Raw genomic sequence first — 19,397 nt, 5'->3', positions numbered from 1 at the left:
ATGTTACTTATATTTCTTTTTTGCAAAATTACCAGATATGTGTATATTTTTAAATTTCTCTTCTTACACAAAAAGTAACATATAAACTCTTTCATGTTTTGCTTTTTTCACCTACCTACATATATTGAAAATCACTGCATATCACTTCATAGAGAGCTCATTATTATTTTTTTAACAGCTATATAAGACTCCATTATGTGGTTTGTACCATATTTTATTCAATATTTTCTCATGTTTGGGCATTTTGATTGTTTCTAATATCTACAAATAATGCTGCAATAAATAATTTTGTGCATATTGCATCTTGAGGGTAACTTTATAGAAGTAGACTTCTGGGTTTAAGGCTAAGTGCATGTGTAGTTTTGTTAGACATTGACAAGTTCTCTTTCATAGGATTTGTACTATTTTTCATGTTTACCAGCAATATATGGAGGTGTCTGTTTCCTCACAGCCTCACCAACAGATTGTACTTTCATGCTTTAGAATTTTTCCAATGTGATAGGTGAGAAATGGTGTGTTAATATAGTTTTAATTTCCATTTTTTCAAAACTATGAGTGAAGTTGAACATCTTTTCATATGTCCAAGGGCCATTTTAATACCTAATGAATTGTCTTCATAGCGTTTGCCCATTTTTCCATAATACTTTTGGTCTTTTTTCCCCTCAACTTTTAAAAGTTCTTCATATATTAGCGGTATTAGCCCTTTTCTGTGATATGTGTTGCAAATATTTTTCTCCTGGTATACAGTTGATCTCTTGACGTTTCTTACAGTGCTTTTGCCATTCGAAGTTTTTATTTTAAAATTTTTGTGTAGTTAAATTTGCCACTCTTTTTCTTTATTGCATCTGGTATTTGAGTCATAGTAGAAAGCCTTTCTTGACACCCAGGTTATAGTGAGATTCGTCCATGTTTTTTTCTAATACTTGTGTAGTTTAATTTTATATCTCTAATTCCATTTGGAGCCAGCCCTGGTGAGCTAGTGGTTAAGATTCGGCGCTCTCACTGCCACAGCACAAGGTTGTTTCCCTGTCAGGGAACCATACCTCTCATCTGTCAGTTGTCATACTCTGGTGGCTGTGAGTTGCTGCGATGCTGAAAGCTATGCCACCGGTGTTTCAAATACCAGGGTCGCCCATGGTGGACAGGTTTCAGCGGAGCTTCCAGACTAAGACAGACTAGGAAGAAGGACCTGGCCACTCACTTCTGAAAAAATTGGCCATGAAAACCCTCTGAATAGCAGTGGAGCACTGTCTGATGTAGCACCGGAAGATGAGAGGATGGTGCAAAAAGACCACGCGGGGTTCTGCTCTGCTGTCCACAGGGTCACTATTTTAATGACACTAATAACAAATCCATTTGGGGTTTATTTTGTGTGTAGTAGAAGTTATCGACCTTACCTTTTTCCCAAATAGTTATCCAGTTGTTCCAACACCATTTACTGAAAAGTCTTTGTCCTGGAGTTCTGAGATACCACCTTTATCATATACTAAATTTCCGTATGTTTTTCTGGGCTTTCTGTTCTATTTCATTGGTCTGTCTATTCACGTGTCAGTGTTTGCTCAAAGAGGCTTTGTCGTATGTTTCAATATTTGGTAGGACTAGTTCCTCTCATAGATCTTTTTTTTTCCCCCAGGGTTTTCTACCTGTTTTTTCAGGTTAATATTTAGATATATACTTTAGTATCAACTTATCTAGATCTGGAAAAAAACTTGGTATTTTTGTGGAGAGCACATTACATTTATGAATAAGCTTAGGAAGAACTGATATCTTGGATCGGAACTGGTGTGGCGAAATTTGGTTTCAGGCAGCTGCCATCATCTTCAAAAATGATCCCAAAGCAGTATCATTTTGGTGGAGCATATCCCTCAGAATTCATTCTCAGTTTCCTTATACTAAATTGTTGGGCTTTTGGAAACACATTATCTTGTATAATGCAGGGCTAATTTTATGTAAGTATCAGGCTCCTGAACCTTTTCCTAGGCCCATCTGTGCACTTCGTTATGAAATCCATTTATAGCAAGAACCCTGCTGAGTCACTTTAACTAGAACCCTTCACCTTCCATATCTGATCACCCTCAATATCTGATCAGGTTCTTCATCCTCCACCATCATTAGCCACCCCCCTCACCCCGACCCGCCAAATGATATCCAATCACCCTGGCCTGTCTTCAGCAAAGAATCCTGTTAGGTAGGTTTAACCAGAATCCCCTTTACCCTTGGTGTTTCCTCTTAGTAATTTTCCATCCGCTGACCCCCACCCTGCTCCTTGGCTATAAATTCCCAGTTGCTGTGCTGTATTCTGAATTGAGCCCAGTTTTATATGGAGGTCTCTTTCCTCCTATTGCAATATCCTGAATAAAATCTATTTTTACTGCTGTAACTACTGTCCAGCTCAGGTTTTCTTTGACAAGATATATTACAGTGTATAAACTTTTTCAAGAATCTTTATTTTTACAATGGAATATCGGTTCTTGGAATACTTAAAACTGCAATTTTTTTTTTTTGAGGCCCTGCACATAACTAAAAACTCTCTTAAAAGTCACACCTAATTACTTATGTATGATCCAGAGAGAATACTTTTGAAAAGCTGTCTAACTGATAAAATCATTGAATTAAAACATGTTCATGAAATTATTCTCTAACATTTTGGTGATTTCATAGTTTGTGAAGGATTAAATGTACAATTATTTCATCAAATTGGATTTTTATAAAGTTAATCGTATTTAAATGCTAATTATTTTAACTAATTCTGTGGTCGACTTCTAGGCAGAACAGGGAAAAAAAACTTTCCTAAAGCCGGTAATGTATATTTCTTTTCAGTCTGGATTTTTAATTGGGGAAAGTGATGTACTGAAATAGGTCTACTCTATTGCATCTTCCAAAATGAATAAAAATTCATTTTATCATTATTATAAAAATCTGGTAAAAATAAATGGATGATATATTTGGTTAAATTTTCTTTTTTTTCTCTCTTTGCTCTCCTTTCTGCTTGTTCACTCTTTCTCTATCTACGCAGTCTTGACTTCTTTATTATTTAAATCCTGAAGTATTGAGGTGATTATTCTTGGCAGCAGGTGATTCTTTCTGCTAATTGCTGTTCAGTCAGTTTCAGCTGTTAGAAATAGAGATATGTTTACATTGTGTAGGCTGCGTGTGAATTTAGAAGTTATTGGGCTTGCTTGTTCTTTTAAGTTGACTATAGCATTGAGATTATTTTCATCTGTGTGCGTAAAGATGCACATCAATAAGCTTTTGCTGATAATAAAGTAAAATTGATGCATTTTAAAATAAATTACCTAATATAATATCTCCAACTCTGAGCTCTGCTGGGAAGTTGTCAAATCTTATGTATGAAAGGCTTTTACCATTACTGTTACACATTAACTGGGCTTGGTTTAATATTAATAGCTCCTGAGAAGTGTGGCTAACTGAGGTCTTTATTTCCTGTGTTTGAGTTGTTTCTTTGCAACAATTTGGTTGCTTTTCTGTATAAACTGGTTGTGAGTATACACAAGACTATGACAAGGTTCTGGGCTCTTAACTTTGATGAGCACCATGCCATTTCCATCATGCTGCACTCAAAACAGCACAGATGTGAGTCTGGGAGTGGCGTCCCCACTGCTCTCATGAGCCTTTGTTTGGAGAACACCCTGATTAACCTCCACCCTTCATGGTTCATTGACTCACTGATAGATCAAGTTTAAACTAGTACATATTAGCACATTTGTTACTAACAGAGGAACAGTTGGCCATTCTGTTTTACATTGCTGGTTCATTGCAAACTGGCGTGTTAAAAAGGTCTATACTCTAGAGTATGAATTGAGAGGTTACCAGAGGACTGAGAGCCAAGTCACTTGCATATTAATGTTGAAACATATCTATATTTTAATCTTGGATTTTCTGTTTGGGAGATGCTAATACTATTGTAAAATTATGAATAAATGATAATTATCACTTTGAGATTCATTTTTTCAAGGAGTTCAGGGGATTTATGTGTCTCAGTATAACTTTCATATTAAACAGTTTGTCATAATTGGATGAGAGAAGACTAAGGTCATGAGTGCCTGATGGGTTGTATTGTCTCATTCTAAAAATATTTTTCATTGAGTTCTTTGTAGCCGGTGATTTTACATAAATCTTTACAGTGCATTATATTTCTATGGTAATATGGACATATTTATTGTTTGGGCAAGAGGGCGCATGTCTGTTTTCTCACAAACAAAATTAAACTGTCTCCTTTTTATTTAAGAAATAAATTAAATTTGTTAAAATTTAAAGAACTTTCTCTTCTTTCTTACCTTCCTAATCTAGTTTTCAAAGCGTCCAAGTGCTTTTCATATTGCTATAGTTCTTTTTATGAAAGATAGTTTTACCAAATCATTTGGCGGTCTCAACTGGTGAATTTTGTCTGGGCTTCATCTTCATTCACGGTGCCATCCCTTTGGCCACCTACTTCTCTGCATTTTTCTTTCTCTTGTGAGATGATGAGGCACAATTGCCCTGATGGGGCTGAGGGGTGGCACTCTGAATCTAAGCCTTGGATGAGACAATTGAAGTTGCTTTTCAAATCCAACTAGTGCCCTGTAGACTAAAGGCAGTTTCTTTCAAGTCCAATCTCTGATTTTCATTATAACTGATGATTTGTTTCTAAAAGGCAAACTGATTTATTTTAGATTCTGAGCAAAAGGGTCAGTATTTATTCTCATTGCTGCTATAAAATTTAATTTAGAAAAGATTTCACCAGCTCTTAAACATAATTCTTTACTGGTTTTAAGTTTGTAGATATAGTGAGTAAGTATGAGATAGGAATTGAATTCCTTTTTATTTTTTAAAAGCTTAACTTGGCAGCAATAAGAAGTTGTTAGCTTTGCTGTGCTAAATGTTTCTTGCTAAATGTTTAGATGTCTATTGCAAAACCTACTTTTGGTAAATCTTTGGGTCTTTGTATTTGCCTTAGCCTTTTTGTTTTATTTTAGGAACTAATATAAATGGTTACATTTCTGGACTTAGTTTATATCATAGCAATTTAAAAAGGAAAGATTTTTGCTTAAATAATTGTTTTGCAGTGTTGATCTTTTTTCTTTAATGCAATTGGAATTGTTGTTTTACAATTTATTTTTTCTTTAATTTTTGGTTTACTTTTAAAAATAATATAATTCAGTATATATATATTTATTGGGCATCTACTGTGTGCCAGATACTGTTCTAGGAACTAGTAATACAGCAGAGAGCAGAATCACAAGGTCTTTGACCTCGAGTAGTTTATATGCTAGCGATAGAGGGGTGTGTTAGTCTGTTCAGGCTGCTATAACAAAGTACCATAGACTGGGTGGCTTATAAATAACAGAAATTTATTTCTCACAGTCCTGGAGGCTGGAAGTCTGAGCTCAGGGTGCCAGTGTGGTCGGATTCCGGTGAAAGCCCTCTTCTTGTTGTGTCTTCATATGCCAGAAAGAGAGCTAGAGAGCCCTCTGGGGTCTCTTATAAGAATACTAATCCCATTCGTGAGGGCTCACCCCTCATCACCTAATTGCCTCCCACAGGCCCTACTTCTTAATACCTCATATTGGAGATTAGGATGTCAACATATGAATTTGATGGAGGAGGAGGGGGCACAAACATTTAGTCCATGAGAAGGAAGAATTGAAAAAAACAAATACATTTCTATGACGTCAAGCGATGATATGTACTACCGGGCAATGAGACGGAAGTATTTACTATTGTACGCAGGGTGGTCAAAGAAGGCTGCATTGTCTGTGAAGTCTTAGAAGAGCTGAAAGCAATGGGGAAAGGGAGCCATATGGATCTCAGAGGGGAAAATGTTCCAAGCAGAGGGAACAGTAAGTGTAAAAGGTTGAGCAGAAAGTCATGTGCAGAGTGGAGTCAGCAGGGAGCAAAGTAGTGGGAAATGAGGTCACAGAGGCAGCCGGGGGTAGAGCATGAAGAGTCTTGCAAGCTTTGTATGGTTTTCCACTTTTATTCTAGAAAAATGGGGAGCCATCTGGGAGTTTTAAGCAGAAGAGTGACATGATATAACTTACTTTTAAAATGGGTATTCTGGCTGCTGAGTGGAGAGTGGCCTATGTGAATGGGTGACAGGATTGAAGCAGGAGACCAGTTAATTGGGTATAATCCAGGCGAGAGACGGTGACTTAAATCAGGGTAGGAGCAGGAGAGGTGGTGTTGAGTACTCAGACTTTGGATTTGTTTTTGAAGACAGAGCTGGCTGGATTCGCTGACTTAGTGGGTATGGGGGATATTAAGAGAGAAAAAGTCAAGGATGACACCAAGATGTTTTTTACTTTATTAGGAAAAAAATGTCAAACATAGAAAATATAAAGAACATTATAATGGGCACCTACCTTTCTGTGACTTAGATTCTACAGTTCTTAACATTTTTCCACATTTGCTTCAAAAATTTTATTCTGTCAGTGTATTTTAAAGTAAGTTATAGACATCATGACATTTATCCCAGAAATAGTTTAGCATGCATCTCTAAGAACACACATTTTACAAGTAACCAAATATCATTATCCTACCAAATGAATGAACAATAGTTGCTTATTATCATATAATAACTCGTTCATATTGAAATTTCCATCTTTTCCAAAGTGTCTTTTATAGCTGATTTGTACCAACCAGTGTTCAGTCAAGGATCGTTCATTGAATTAAACATATTTAAACAACAACACTGCAACATTCCTCTCCTTGTCTTTTTTATTCTCTCTGACATTGACTTATGGAAGAGACTAGATTATTTGTCCTGTAGACATTTTAGTGTGCATAAGGACACTTAGAGAACCTATTTAAACATGGATTATTGGTCTCCACTCCCAGAAATTCTGATTCAGTGGATCTGGTGTGGACCTTTCTAATGATGAGCTGCTAGATGATGCTGGGCTGTCATTCTGGAGACCACGCTTTGAGCACTTTGGCGCTGCTGTACCACTATCTGATTGCTTCTTGGTGTTATCATTTAATTTGTTCTTCTATTCCCTGTATTTTCTATAAACTGAATTTTTTTTTCTTTTGCTGAGGAAGATTCGCCCTGAGCGAATATCTGTTGCCCATCTTCCTCTTTTTGCTTGAGGAAGATTAGCCCTGAGCTAACATCTGTGCCAATCTTCCTCTGTTTTGTAGATGGGTCACCACCACAGCATGGCTGCCAACGAGTGGTGTAGGTCTGCACCTGGGAACCGAACCCAGGCTGCTGAAGCGGAGCACACCAAACTTAACCACTAGGCTATGGGGCTGGCCACTAAACTGGATTTTTAATCTAAAAGCTTAATAGATTCATGTTGGAAATTTTGGGCAAGAACACTTCATAAGTGGTACTGTGTACTTCATATTTCATCATCTCAGGTCGTACATAACGTCTGACTATCCCGCTATTAACGAGACTGAGATGGATTCCCACAACTGAGATTGATCTCTGAGTCAAGGAGGTGACAGCTTGATTCCTCCATTGTAATGTTTCTATTTGAAACTAGGAGATAATTTGTTGAGTGGTACTCAGGGACCAGGGGAGTATCTAGTTCTCAATAAATACTTCATCTAACTGTTTCAGCATGCATTGATTATCCTTGTCTGAACTAATCATTTAATTAGGGGTAGATCATAGAGATTTTCTATTTCAATCATTCTTTCTAAATTAGTGATATTCTTTTATAAAAAAAGGATGTTGCTTCCGTAACTGGTACTATTTGGTTATCCCGAAGTGTAGTGCTTATCAAAAGTACAAGATAAATGCTTAATGAGTTATTTTTAATTACCAATTTTCAGAGAAAAGTGAAGTTTCTGATTGGAGCAAGTGGAAGGATGAAGTTGTCATTAAGTGAGTTAGGAAAGACTGTGGGTAGATAGACCAGATTTGGTGGGGAAAATCAGAATTTCAGTTTTGAATATGTTAACTTTGAGATGTTTTTTAGACAGCTGTATTGATCAGAGTTCAGTTGTCTAAAACATAAAATATTCTAGCTATTTTAAATAGAGAGCTGTTTTGTACAGATAATATTATGAAAGGACTAGAGGAGAAGGACCTAGTACATCGAATATGCTGGTGGCCTACTGCTGTTGCTGCTTTCCTTTTCTCTCTTCATCCCACGTATGTGGTCTCATGAGACATTTTCTGTGACTGGAAGAAATAAATGGGGCCTACTTTAGTGATGGTTCTGCATGACATAATAAAAGTGAACTACTGAAGCATTACAGCCCCTCTCAAGAGTGTTCCTAAAAGATAACAGGGAAGGGAAATCCTTCTGATGGGCAGAACTTCCAACAATTGACACTAGTTGTTAAGGAGTGATGGCCAGAGGGATTGATGTATATCAATGCATGGACAGTGGTTAAGAGCTTAGGCAGATAGTAAGGAACTTGGAAGAAAAGGATTGGGAGGTTGGTGACAAGGATGTATGAGGCAGAAGTATATAGATGACTATCACAGAATAAGAACAGAATATGAGATTTGTGTTTTATGTAAATGCTTACCAAAGAGAATTTATTCTGGAAGAGGAAATAATCAAGTAGGCAAGATGCCGCATTCTGTAGATGTCCATCAGCATCTTCTCAGAGCAACCCCAGGGCTTGCACAATGAACACATAAACCAAGTGGCCGTCAAGCAGGGATGGGAAAAATATATGGGTTTAACAGCAAGCACTTCTGCTCACCAAGGCTGACTTGACCACCATTGCTGAGTACTCTACCTGCAAACAGATCAGCCTTGAGCCTTGGATATGGCCCCATATCCCAGAGCAACCAGTCAACCACTTGGTGGCAGGTTCATTATATTGGATCCCCTCAGTTGTGGAAGGTCAGTGGTTTGGCCTCATTGCTATGAATGTTTACTTTAGGTATGGATTTGTATTTTCCTGTCCACCATGTTTCTACCAACACTACCATATTTGGCCCTACTTAATGCCTTGTTCAGTGAATGTACATCCTATACAATATTGCTTTTGATCAAAGGACTCATTTACATCAAAAGAAGTGAGGCAATTAGCTGACAACTGTGGAATTCACTAGTCTCACTATGTTTCCCATTGTATTACATTGTATTCCACTTGGGAGATAAAATATTGTGATATTAAAGTATTTTTAGTTCCATAATCAGAATACATGGGTCTATGAACCAAGGAGTGAAGGTAGAAGTGTAAACTCTTACCTTCACCTCCAGTGATCCACTCATAATATTTTTGCTTCCTGCCTCTACAACTTTGAACTCTGCTGATTTGGAGGTTTTAGAATGGGAGAAGAATACTTGCACATGGGAACATGACAATGGTTCAACTGAATTGGACACTGAGAAATACCTGGCCATAATATTGAACCATATGACTGACCAACAAATGAAGAAAAATAATAATTAAGTTGCTATGCTGGCAAAGGTGATCAATTCTGATTATCAGGGGGAAATAGTGTTGCTCTTGCTACTCAGTAGGAGGATGATGTCTAGAACCCAGCAGACAATTTGAGCTGCTTCCTAGCAGCACGCTGAAATGAATGAGTACATTGTCTAGGAAAATAGAAATGGCCAAACTGACTCCAGACGACATAGAAAATCTAAATAGACCAATTACCACCATAGAAACAAATTTTTTTGGTACTCCTAAAAACGGCACCAACTCTGATATTTTCACAGAGACATCTACCATACCTTTAAAGAACAGGAAACTCCAATACTATTTAAACTATTCTAGAGCATAGAAAAAGAAGGGAAACTCCCAGATTTTATTTAGAGAGCTTGCATGAAATTGATACCAACATCTGACAATGTAAGTCCAAAAAAGGAAAACTATAGATGAGTCTTACTTATGAGTGTCAAGAAACTCTTAATAAGAATAGATGGATATGGGGGCTGGCCTGGGTTTCACAGATTTAAATCCTGGGTGCAGACTGACACACCACTCATCAAGCCATGCTGTGGTGGTGTCCCACATACAAAATAGAGGAAGATGGGCACAGATGTTAGCTCAGAGCCAATCTTCCTCAGCAAAAAGAGGAAGATTGGTAACAGATGTTAGCTAAGGGCCAATCTTCCTCACCAAAAAAAAAAAAAGTAGATATGTTATCAACATAATAAATATATATCTCATTTTAAAGCCTACAAGAAGAAGCATTTGAGATATTTCCATTAAATTCTAGAACTGACAAGAGTATCCTTGATCAGCACTGTTAGTAGCATTCCTCTGGTGGAACCAACCAATGCAAGTAGACTAGAGTAGAAAATGAATTTATATGACAATTGGAAAGGGGAAAGTAAAATTACCATTATTTGTAGATGAAATAATTGTTATCCAGGGAAATCCAAGAGGATAAAGGGAAAATCTATGATGAACAATGAGAAATTGAGGGAAATGATAGGTGTAGAAATTAATAGTCTTGATATATGCAGTCAAAAGTCAATTAGGAGATGGAATTAGGAACCTATTGACAGCAGCAACAGAAAAGATAAAAAAGCTAGTATTCAGCGTTTATCTGAAAAGTGTTTAACATGTACTGTGGAACACAGGAGACTTAATATAGAAAATTATACCATGTTTCTATACAGAAAGATTGAATCTCATAAAAGTGTTATTTTCTTTAAGATAATTTATATTCAATGAAATTCCAATAAAATAGAGAATTTTTTTATACTAGACAAATTGATTTTAAAGATCATGTGTGGGCTGGCCCTGTGGCTTAGCAGGTAAGTGCGCGCGCTCCGCTACTGGCGGCCCGGGTTCAGATCCAGGTGCACACCAACGCACCGCTTCTCCGGCCATCCTGAGACTGCATCCCACATACAGCAACTAGAAGGATGTGCAACTATGACATACAACTATCTACTGGGGAAAAAAAAAGGAGGAGGATTTACAATAGATGTTAGCTCAGAGCCCATCTTCCTCAGCAAAAAGGGGAGGATTAGCATGGATGTTAGCTCAGGGCTGATCTTCCTCACCAAAAAAAAAAAAAAAAGATCACGTGTAAAAGTAATCAAAAATAGACATGAAAATTCTTAAAAGTAATGAGACACCAACCCTACAAGCTATTGAGTCATATTATAAAACTATAACATTTAAAACATTATGGTACTGGCATATGAATAGATCAGTAGATCCCAGACTAGACAATTCAGAAGAGATCAAACACGTTGAGAAATTTAATATATCTAAAAGTGGCATTTGGAACCTGTGAGAGAAGGAAGGATTACCCATTGTGTGATGTCGGGACAGTTAGAGAGCCATTTAGAAAAGGAAAGTCAAATCCCAACTTTAAACCTTCTATCAAAATAAATTTCAGGTAGGATTAAATAAAATACAAAATTGACATTATAAAATTATGAGAAGAAAAATATAGGTTTTTTTGGGTCACAAAAGGACACTTTTAAATATGACACAAAACCCATAAGCCATAAAAGAAATGATAGATAAATTCAACTATAGGTACATAAAAATTAAAACTTTCAGCATAAAGAAAGCAGCATAAATAAAATTAAAGGCACTAAATCACACACTGGGAAAAGTATTTGTAACTCTTATAACAAACAAAAGTTTAATTTGCTTACTGTATGAAGCACTGCTGTAATTAACATGACAAAGACAAAAAAGAATTGGCTAATGATATAAACTCACAGTTGATGGAAAAATAAAAGTAACTCTTAAACATTTGCAAAGTTTCCCAGCCTCTCTCATAATAAGAGAAATGTAAATTGCAATTAGAGTGAGATGCAGTTTTTCACCTCTCAGATTGTCAAAGATCAGAAAGTTTGAAAACATCCTGGATTTATAAGGCTGTAAGAAAACAGATACTCTAAGTTCCTGGTGGAGTGTAAATTGGTAGAAATAATAATAGGTAAACTAATTGAACACTTACTATGTGCCATGCGCTTTTCTAAGCACTTTACGTTTAATTATTTAATCATCACAATTACACTTTGCGAGAAGTACTCTTATCCCCATGTTACAGATGAGGAAATTGAAGAACAGAGAAGTTAGACAGTAACTCAACGTCACACAGGTGGTAAATGGAACAGCCAAGACTTAAGACCAATTACTTTTACTTTAGCATCCACTTTTTTTTGGTGACAACACTCAATTGGTTCTGTGGCAAGTAATTTGGCAATATAAACTTTCAAGAGCACGTATCCTTTGATCCAGTGATTCTACTTCTAGAAGTTTGTCCTGCGAGTTTACGAGAATAGATGCAAAATGACATTCGTTGCAGTATTATTTGCAATAAAGGAAGATTGGAAACAACCTAAATATCCATCCCCAGGGGACTAGTTAATTAAACTGAGTTTCATCCATACGAAGACCACAATTGATTGATTCTGCCACTTTTTCACACATTTGACTACTCTTTGACTGTTCTCTTTCACATACCGTATCCAACAAGTAAACAAATCTTGTCAGCTCTCCCTTCAAAATATATCTAGAATCTGACTTTTCTTATAACCTCAACTTCAACCACTCCAGTCTAAGCAAAATCATTTCCCATCAGAATATGGCAACTGTTCTTGCTTATCAGTCCTTGCCCTTACGGTATCTACTTTCCACACAGCAGCTTTAAATAAAGTGAGATGGCACTCTATGTAGTGATTTGGAATCTTCTCCAAAATATTGTAAGAGGAAAAGCAAGGTACGGAATAGCAGGTAGGGCTGCTGCCGTCTATGTACAAACTCACAGAACATAGGCAGATATGCATGACTTCCCGACTGGGATATGTTCTGAGAAATGCATTGCTAGGCTATTTTGTCCTTGTGTGAATATCATAGAGTGTACTTGCATAAAGCTAGATAATATAGCTGACTGCACATTTAGGCTATATGGTACTCATCTTATGAGACCACTGTCATATATATGGTCCATCGTTGACCGAAATGTTGTTATGTGGTGCATAGCTGTATATGCATAGAATAGATTCTCAAAGTGATACCAGTAGTTTCTCCCAGGAGGGGAACTGGATATCAGGGAGTGAGTTGAATAAGGAGATTTGTGTGTGTGTGTGTGTGTGTGTGTGTGAGTGTGAGAGAGGAAGATTAGCCCTTAGCTAACATTGTGCTAATCTTCCTCTATTTTGCATGTGGATTGCTACCACAGCATGGCTGAAGAGTGGTATAGGTCTGCACCCAAGATCCAAATCCGTGATCCTGGGCTGCTGAAGCAGAGCATACTGAACTTCACCACTATGCCACAGAGTCAGCCCTTGAATAAGAAGATTTTGAGCCCCGTACCATGTGTATGTTTTAATCTGTAAAGAAAACGACTAAGCACGTGGTTCTCAAATATAGAACATTTGCACTGAGGTCACTTGGTGAAGAGCATAACCTAGTGTCTCAGACAGATGTGGGTTCAGATTCCAATGCTGACTGAGAGGGAAAGGGGCTTTGGAGCAACTCCAGCTCCAGGCAATTTTGCTCCTTCCCCAGCTTTGACATTGGCTGGAGGGAAGACAAAATTCATAGAGCTCCATGTGCCTGGGGTAAGACTCCACTCCCCTCCCTCCTAATCTCTAACCCCAACTGCTGCAAACAATTCTTATCTCTTTCACACCACATCTCTGCCTAAGGCCCTTCATCACCTGGACTCCCATCCCTCTAAGGCTCTCTCTGTGTACCCCCTAACCTGACCCCATCCCCTACTCTTCTTAACTCTAGACACCATTTTATTCTGCCTTGTGGAATGAATACCCATCATTAGCAAAATCTCCAATATTTTCAACCACTTTTCCAAACATTCCCCTCACTTTCTTGCTTTAGTAGAGAGACACAGCTCTTCCAGGAGCTTATAGCTTCCCCTGAAGTCCTTTCAAGTGGTGGCTATTTTCTCTGCCATACATTTCATACAACTGGTCCTAGAGGTGTTGTCAATGTCTTCATGTCTTCCTTGCATCTCACTGCTATTTCGGGACCATTTTCTCAGCATACTCATAAAAATCCTCAGCAGTGAAGCTCAATCCATCAGAACAACTAGCTAGCACTACTTGTAATCCTGTACAGACTACTGCATCCTTCTCCCAGTTCTTGAAGACTTGAGCTCCTATCTCACTGTTACTCCTTCCAACACTACTGCTGTCATAATTCTGTGTTTTCTAGATTTCTCTCAGTTTTCGACCTCTTCTCCTCCAAAGATCTTGATCTATGCTTTACTTCACCCACTTCCTCCCATAATCCTATTTATAGAGCAGTGGTTCTCAAAATGTGGTCCCTGGACCAATATCGTCAGCATTACCTGGGAACATGTTATAAATATGAATTGTCAGACCCCACCCCAGACTATTGAGTCCGAAACTCTGGGGCTGGGATCCATAAATCTGTTTTAAGAAGCACTTCAGGTAATTCTGATGAATGTGAAAATTCATCAGATCTTGTGATTGTGATTAACAATAACTCTCCAGTCTCAATTTCAAGCATCCTGCCCTCCATGTGTCTACTGCCTTCTGTCTTCATAGCTCACTTGATCTACTCTCCCAACTTCTAAATTCTTCAACCCCATTGAGACCACAATTTATTGATTCTACCACTTTTTCACTAGTCCTTACCCCTCATGTCCTCACTTTCCCCTTATCCAGCCACACATTTGACTATTCTTTGTTCTCTTTCACATACCATATCCAGCAAGTAAACAAATCTTGTCAGCTCTCCCTTCAAAATATATCTAGAATCTGACTTTTCTTATAACCTCCACTTCAACCACTCCAGTCTAAGCAAAATCATTTCCCATCAGAATATGGCAACTGTTCTTGCTTTGTCAATCCTTGCCCTTACTGTATCTACTTTCCACACAGCAGCTAGAGTGATCCTTTTAATACCCAAGGTTATTTTGCTGCACTGCTCAGAATTCTCCATGCTTCTCCTCTCAGAACAGAAGCCAAAGTCCTTATAAATCCCTACAAGGCTCTGGGTGATCTGACCCTCCCTGGCGAGACAGTCATTTCTTCTACCTTTATCCTTTCTCTCTCCCACTACTGAGCTGTATGTTTATCATTAGATTTTATTACCGCTTGACATACTCTGAATTCTCTTGCTTATTTCTGTCTCCCACTATTGGAGTGGAAGCTTCATGAGGTCAGAGGCTTTCTTGTTTACTGATAGAGCCTCAGCTTCTAGAACCCTGCCTGGCAAATAGCAGGCATGCGGTTATTTGTGAATAAATGAATGGATGTCATTGTTATCTATATGGACTAAGGCTAACATCACCCTTTTATTCATTCATCAAATATTTGATCATCTATTATGTGCCCTGCACTTAGGAGATAGTACACAGAGAAGAATTCCAGAGAGTTTCCAGTCCAATAGGAAAAAACAAATAAATAGATGTAAAATTACAACAGTGTAAGAATCAAGATTGGGAAGTGAATGGACCTGTAAGGACAAATGATGCCCTTTTATATATATATGTTTAAAGCCAACAAGCCTTCAACTACAATGTGTTTACCCTCACACGCCCCAAATGACTGTTTCTCATTTCCACAGACTTCTGCTATCCCCACATGGTCATGGTGTAGGAAGAGGGGAAATAAAAGTTGGTTTTTTTGGTAACAACATTTGGGGACTGCCATTCAGGGCCTAGACTCCTTCCTTACTGGATCTGCCCCTGCTTGGGAAATGAAGCACGGTATTCCAGTAAATTTACCAGGTGAGGTAAACCTAATTTGGATATTTAGTGTGTCTTGGGCTCTGGGGTTTAGAATAAGTTTCTTGTCCTGGTCATGTTTTAATGAAAGTGAGCCCTAGATTTATCTGCTTAGTCTTTCCTGATTAAAGGACAATAATACCTTATGGCAGTTTTTTGGTTTTTTTGGTGAGGAAGATCGGCCCTGAGCTAACACACCTGTTGCCAATCCTCCTCTTTTTGCTTGAGGAAGACTGGCCCTGAGTTAACATCTGTGCCAATCCTCCTCTATTATTATTATTTTTATAAGCGGGACGCTGCCACAGCATGACTTGATAAGTGGTGCATAGGTCCGCACCCGGGATCCGACCCGTGAACCCAGGGCTGCAGAAGCGAAGCATAGGAACTTAACCACTATACCACCAGGCTGGCCCCCAGGTTTTTTTTTTAACCTGATCCAGAATCACACACTGCATTTAGTTGTCATCTTTTTAGTCTATTTTAATCTGAACAGTAGCTCAGCTTTTCTTTATCTTTCATGGCCTTGACATTTTTGAGGAGTTTAAGGCAGTTATGTTGAGAATGCCTCTCAGCTCAGGTTTGTCTGCGTGTTTCATCATGTTAGATGCACGTTACGCACTTTGGGCAGGAATACCTGGAACGTGTGTGTCCTTCTCCGTGCTGTGGATCACATATCACGAGGCCCATGCATCCATTTGTACCATTCAGGGTATTGTTAACTTTGATCACGTGACTAAGGTCGTGTCTGCTGGGTTTCCCTACAGTAAATGTCTCTTTTTACCATTTGTAATGAGAGCAGTAAGCAGGGACAGAATTTAAGAATAAGTAAATATTTTGTTTCCCAAGTGACTGTCACTGATGGTTTTAGCATCTATTGCTGATTCTTGCCTGAATCCATTGTTCTTATGATGGTTGAAAATAGTGATTTTTCTAACTCTATAATTTCTCACATTTTTATTAGTAGTCATTCTTCCATAAGACAGAGTTTTCCCTTCTGCCCTTTAGTATGATATATTACTGTCTTTATTCCATTTTGTATTGTCCCAGGTTTGGCCAGCGGGTGTCCCAAGATATTGGATCCTTCATCAGAGTTTTTATGTATAAATGATATAAAAAAAATAGTTAATAGAGGCACATAGAGGAAAGTGGGGGCGAGAAGCTGGAGAGGGGAATTCTGTTGGTGATTAGGAAAGGCTTCAGTGAGAAAGCAGTATTTAAAGTGAGCTTTGAAAAAAGGGTAGAATTTTCACAGAAATAGCAATAAGGTAGAGTGGAAAGGGAAAACCGTCTGAACAAAGTAAGGCCTGGCATTCCTGGTATTTGGCAAGTAATACAGTGGGGCCGGAGCATGGTGGGGAAGCTGAAATGTGAACGGAAACCTCTGCACTTAGCTTCGTGCTTTTGCCCATGCTGGTCTCACTGCTTATAATTTCCTTGCTCACTCCATCCTTGCTGTTTTGCTAAGAGGTAGGATGAGGTGTGAGGAGTGAATTCTAAGTGAAAACAGCATAGCCACAAGCCCCACTCAAATACTCCCTTCTCCAGGAAGCCTTTTCCAGTTCCCTAATAAGAATTAACCACCCTCCTCTATACACTCCCATGGCACCTTGCGCCTCTCTGTTAACAAGTCACTCTGTCTTGTGCTGTATTTGTGGCTATATCTTCCTCCTTTAAAGCATGAACCACATCTTAATTGCTTTGCCCCTCTTTCCCGTACTCAGCACAAATGCTCAATAAATGTTTCTTGAATATGTGAGAGAGAGGAAGGAGAAGAGGGTAGGTTGGTGTTGGTTGGAGGAGGGCTCTGAATGGCATTTTAAGGGATTCAGGCTTGCTGTGCACGCAGTGATGAGCCATGGCAGCTTTTGAACGGTGCAGGGCTCATCAGAGCTGTGATGCCAGAGGGTGTGGCGGAAGGGGAGGTGCCCGTGCAGTGGCCCCGGAGAACGCTGAGCCAGAGGGCGACAGCCACAAAAGACAGAAGGCATGGAAACAAATAGTTACCAGCTCACGAATTTGGGCACTCATTTGAATGTAGGAATTGAAAAAAAGGAAGGAATTGAGCACCGTTTTGAGGTTTCAAGACTGGGTAATGAGGAGACTGACAGAGGCTTCTAACTAAAATAGGGAGCCCAGGGCCAATTACAGAGAATTTAAAGAGTTCAGCATGGTCTTATCTCTTCCTCACCCAGTACTTACTCTGAATTCAAAACAGAATGTGCTGTTGAAAGATTTTATTGTATCAAATGTGGTGAGAAATGAAACATTATCTCTACTTGAAGCACAAAAAACTGACTTTGGTGTAATGGACATTTTTCATTTGGCTTTCCTAATGGTTTTATTAAAAAGGGATGTTAGTAACTGCTTTTTTAACCTTGCAACTCGGCCCTGTGAGAGCAGTTTACCATGAAAGAAACAGTCCTCAGCTTTCTTTTGGCTCCTCTGGCCGTCCTGCCCCTTCCTAACAACAGAAAATTTGCTTTGCACCTGCTCCAACTGGGTTCTAAGTGATAAGCATCTTGCAAGCCCAGAAAATTGTAGTATCAAATCTCAGCCCCAACTGTGAGGCAGCACTATCATCGAATCCCCGCTGAGAGGCGTTGCTTTCCCAGTTCCCAGGGGAAGAGTCCTTTCTCCTCTGGCCCCTTTTCAGGCTTGAACTCCAACCTAAACCCTCTTTTTAGCTCCCAGCATGCATTGCTCTGGGTGCTGGCCCTGACCTGGCCCTGCTTACACATCTGCAACCTGGGCTCATCCGCAGGTCAGGCCTGGGTAGCCCTGGGGTCAGTGGAGTGCCTAATTCCAATAATGAGGGCATTTATCTAAGGAGAGAATATGGACCTCTCTCTTTGTTACAGTCCATTGCTTTTTTCCCCAGAAACAAATGCTAAAGGAACATTTCGTATATTATCTGTGATTTGGTAATAATATATAAACATTGCCTAATATTCACAAAGTTGCTTTCATTCATTTCTTCCTTTATAAATTAAATGTTTTGTTATCACTCATTATTTATTTTAAGAAGGATATACCTTTCTCACTGTGAGGAAAATGTAAATATTTTAAAATAATGGTATATTCAGGAAAACTCTTGTAAGAATTTCAAATAAAAATAGCAAATGCTATTTAAATGGGTGTAGAGCATTCTAACTGGACTTAGTGTATGGTTTTAAAGGGAAAGAAAAAGTACTAACAGAGACTTTATAGCTTTCTCTTTATGTTTTCCTCTTAGGTTTTTCAAACAGACCAAAGTCATTAAAAATATTCCTTAACCCCCAAAGCCACAAAAAAGAAGCTACTCAGGTCTATTATGAGAAGGTTGAACCACTGTTGAAAATTGCAGGAATAAAGACTGATGTAACAAGTAAGTTCTTTTCAGAATATTATTTTGCCACTTAAAAAATCATACTTAAGGAAGCAAAATGACCTGAATTTATCTTAATCCAAATTTCGGAAGCTGCTTGTAATGTCTAAAGCATTTTTACGTGCTTCCATAACCGCAGTCAACTCCAGGATTATAATTTAATTATTTTGTTTTCTTTTTTATTGTGTTATTTTTATTAGAATATCAATATTTTTCTCTTTAGACCATTTTTCAGGCTTTAAAAATTATTAGGTATCATTTTAAAGGGAGCTGCACACTTTTTGATATCTTCATTGAGACGTTTGCTATTTATGCAGTATTTCTGCAGTTTGGCAAGGAGTTGCTTTTTGCTCACTTAAATGTTTGATGCCTTTCCATGGAATCCTTCCTTAGGAGGTTTTTGTTCTGACTCTGACCCCT

General features: G+C 38.3%; 1 protein-coding gene across 1 annotated transcript in view; it reads left to right on the top strand.

Annotated features, from left to right (window-relative positions):
- The window catches only part of CERKL (CERK like autophagy regulator), a 114,936-nt gene that overhangs the window by 59,329 nt on the left and 36,210 nt on the right, over nucleotides 1-19,397 (top strand). Inside the window, exon 3 of the mRNA XM_014784664.2 lies at nucleotides 18,846-18,977. Coding sequence (XP_014640150.2) covers nucleotides 18,846-18,977 — 132 coding nt within the window. The remainder of the gene's footprint in view (nucleotides 1-18,845; nucleotides 18,978-19,397) is intronic.

Source organism: Ceratotherium simum, chromosome 9, assembly GCF_057802395.1.
Source record: "Ceratotherium simum simum isolate JZ-2026a chromosome 9, ASM5780239v1, whole genome shotgun sequence".
Lineage (NCBI taxonomy): Eukaryota > Metazoa > Chordata > Mammalia > Perissodactyla > Rhinocerotidae > Ceratotherium > Ceratotherium simum.
The sequence above is the reverse complement of the archived record's forward strand: the minus strand, read 5'-3'. Positions and strand labels throughout refer to the sequence as shown.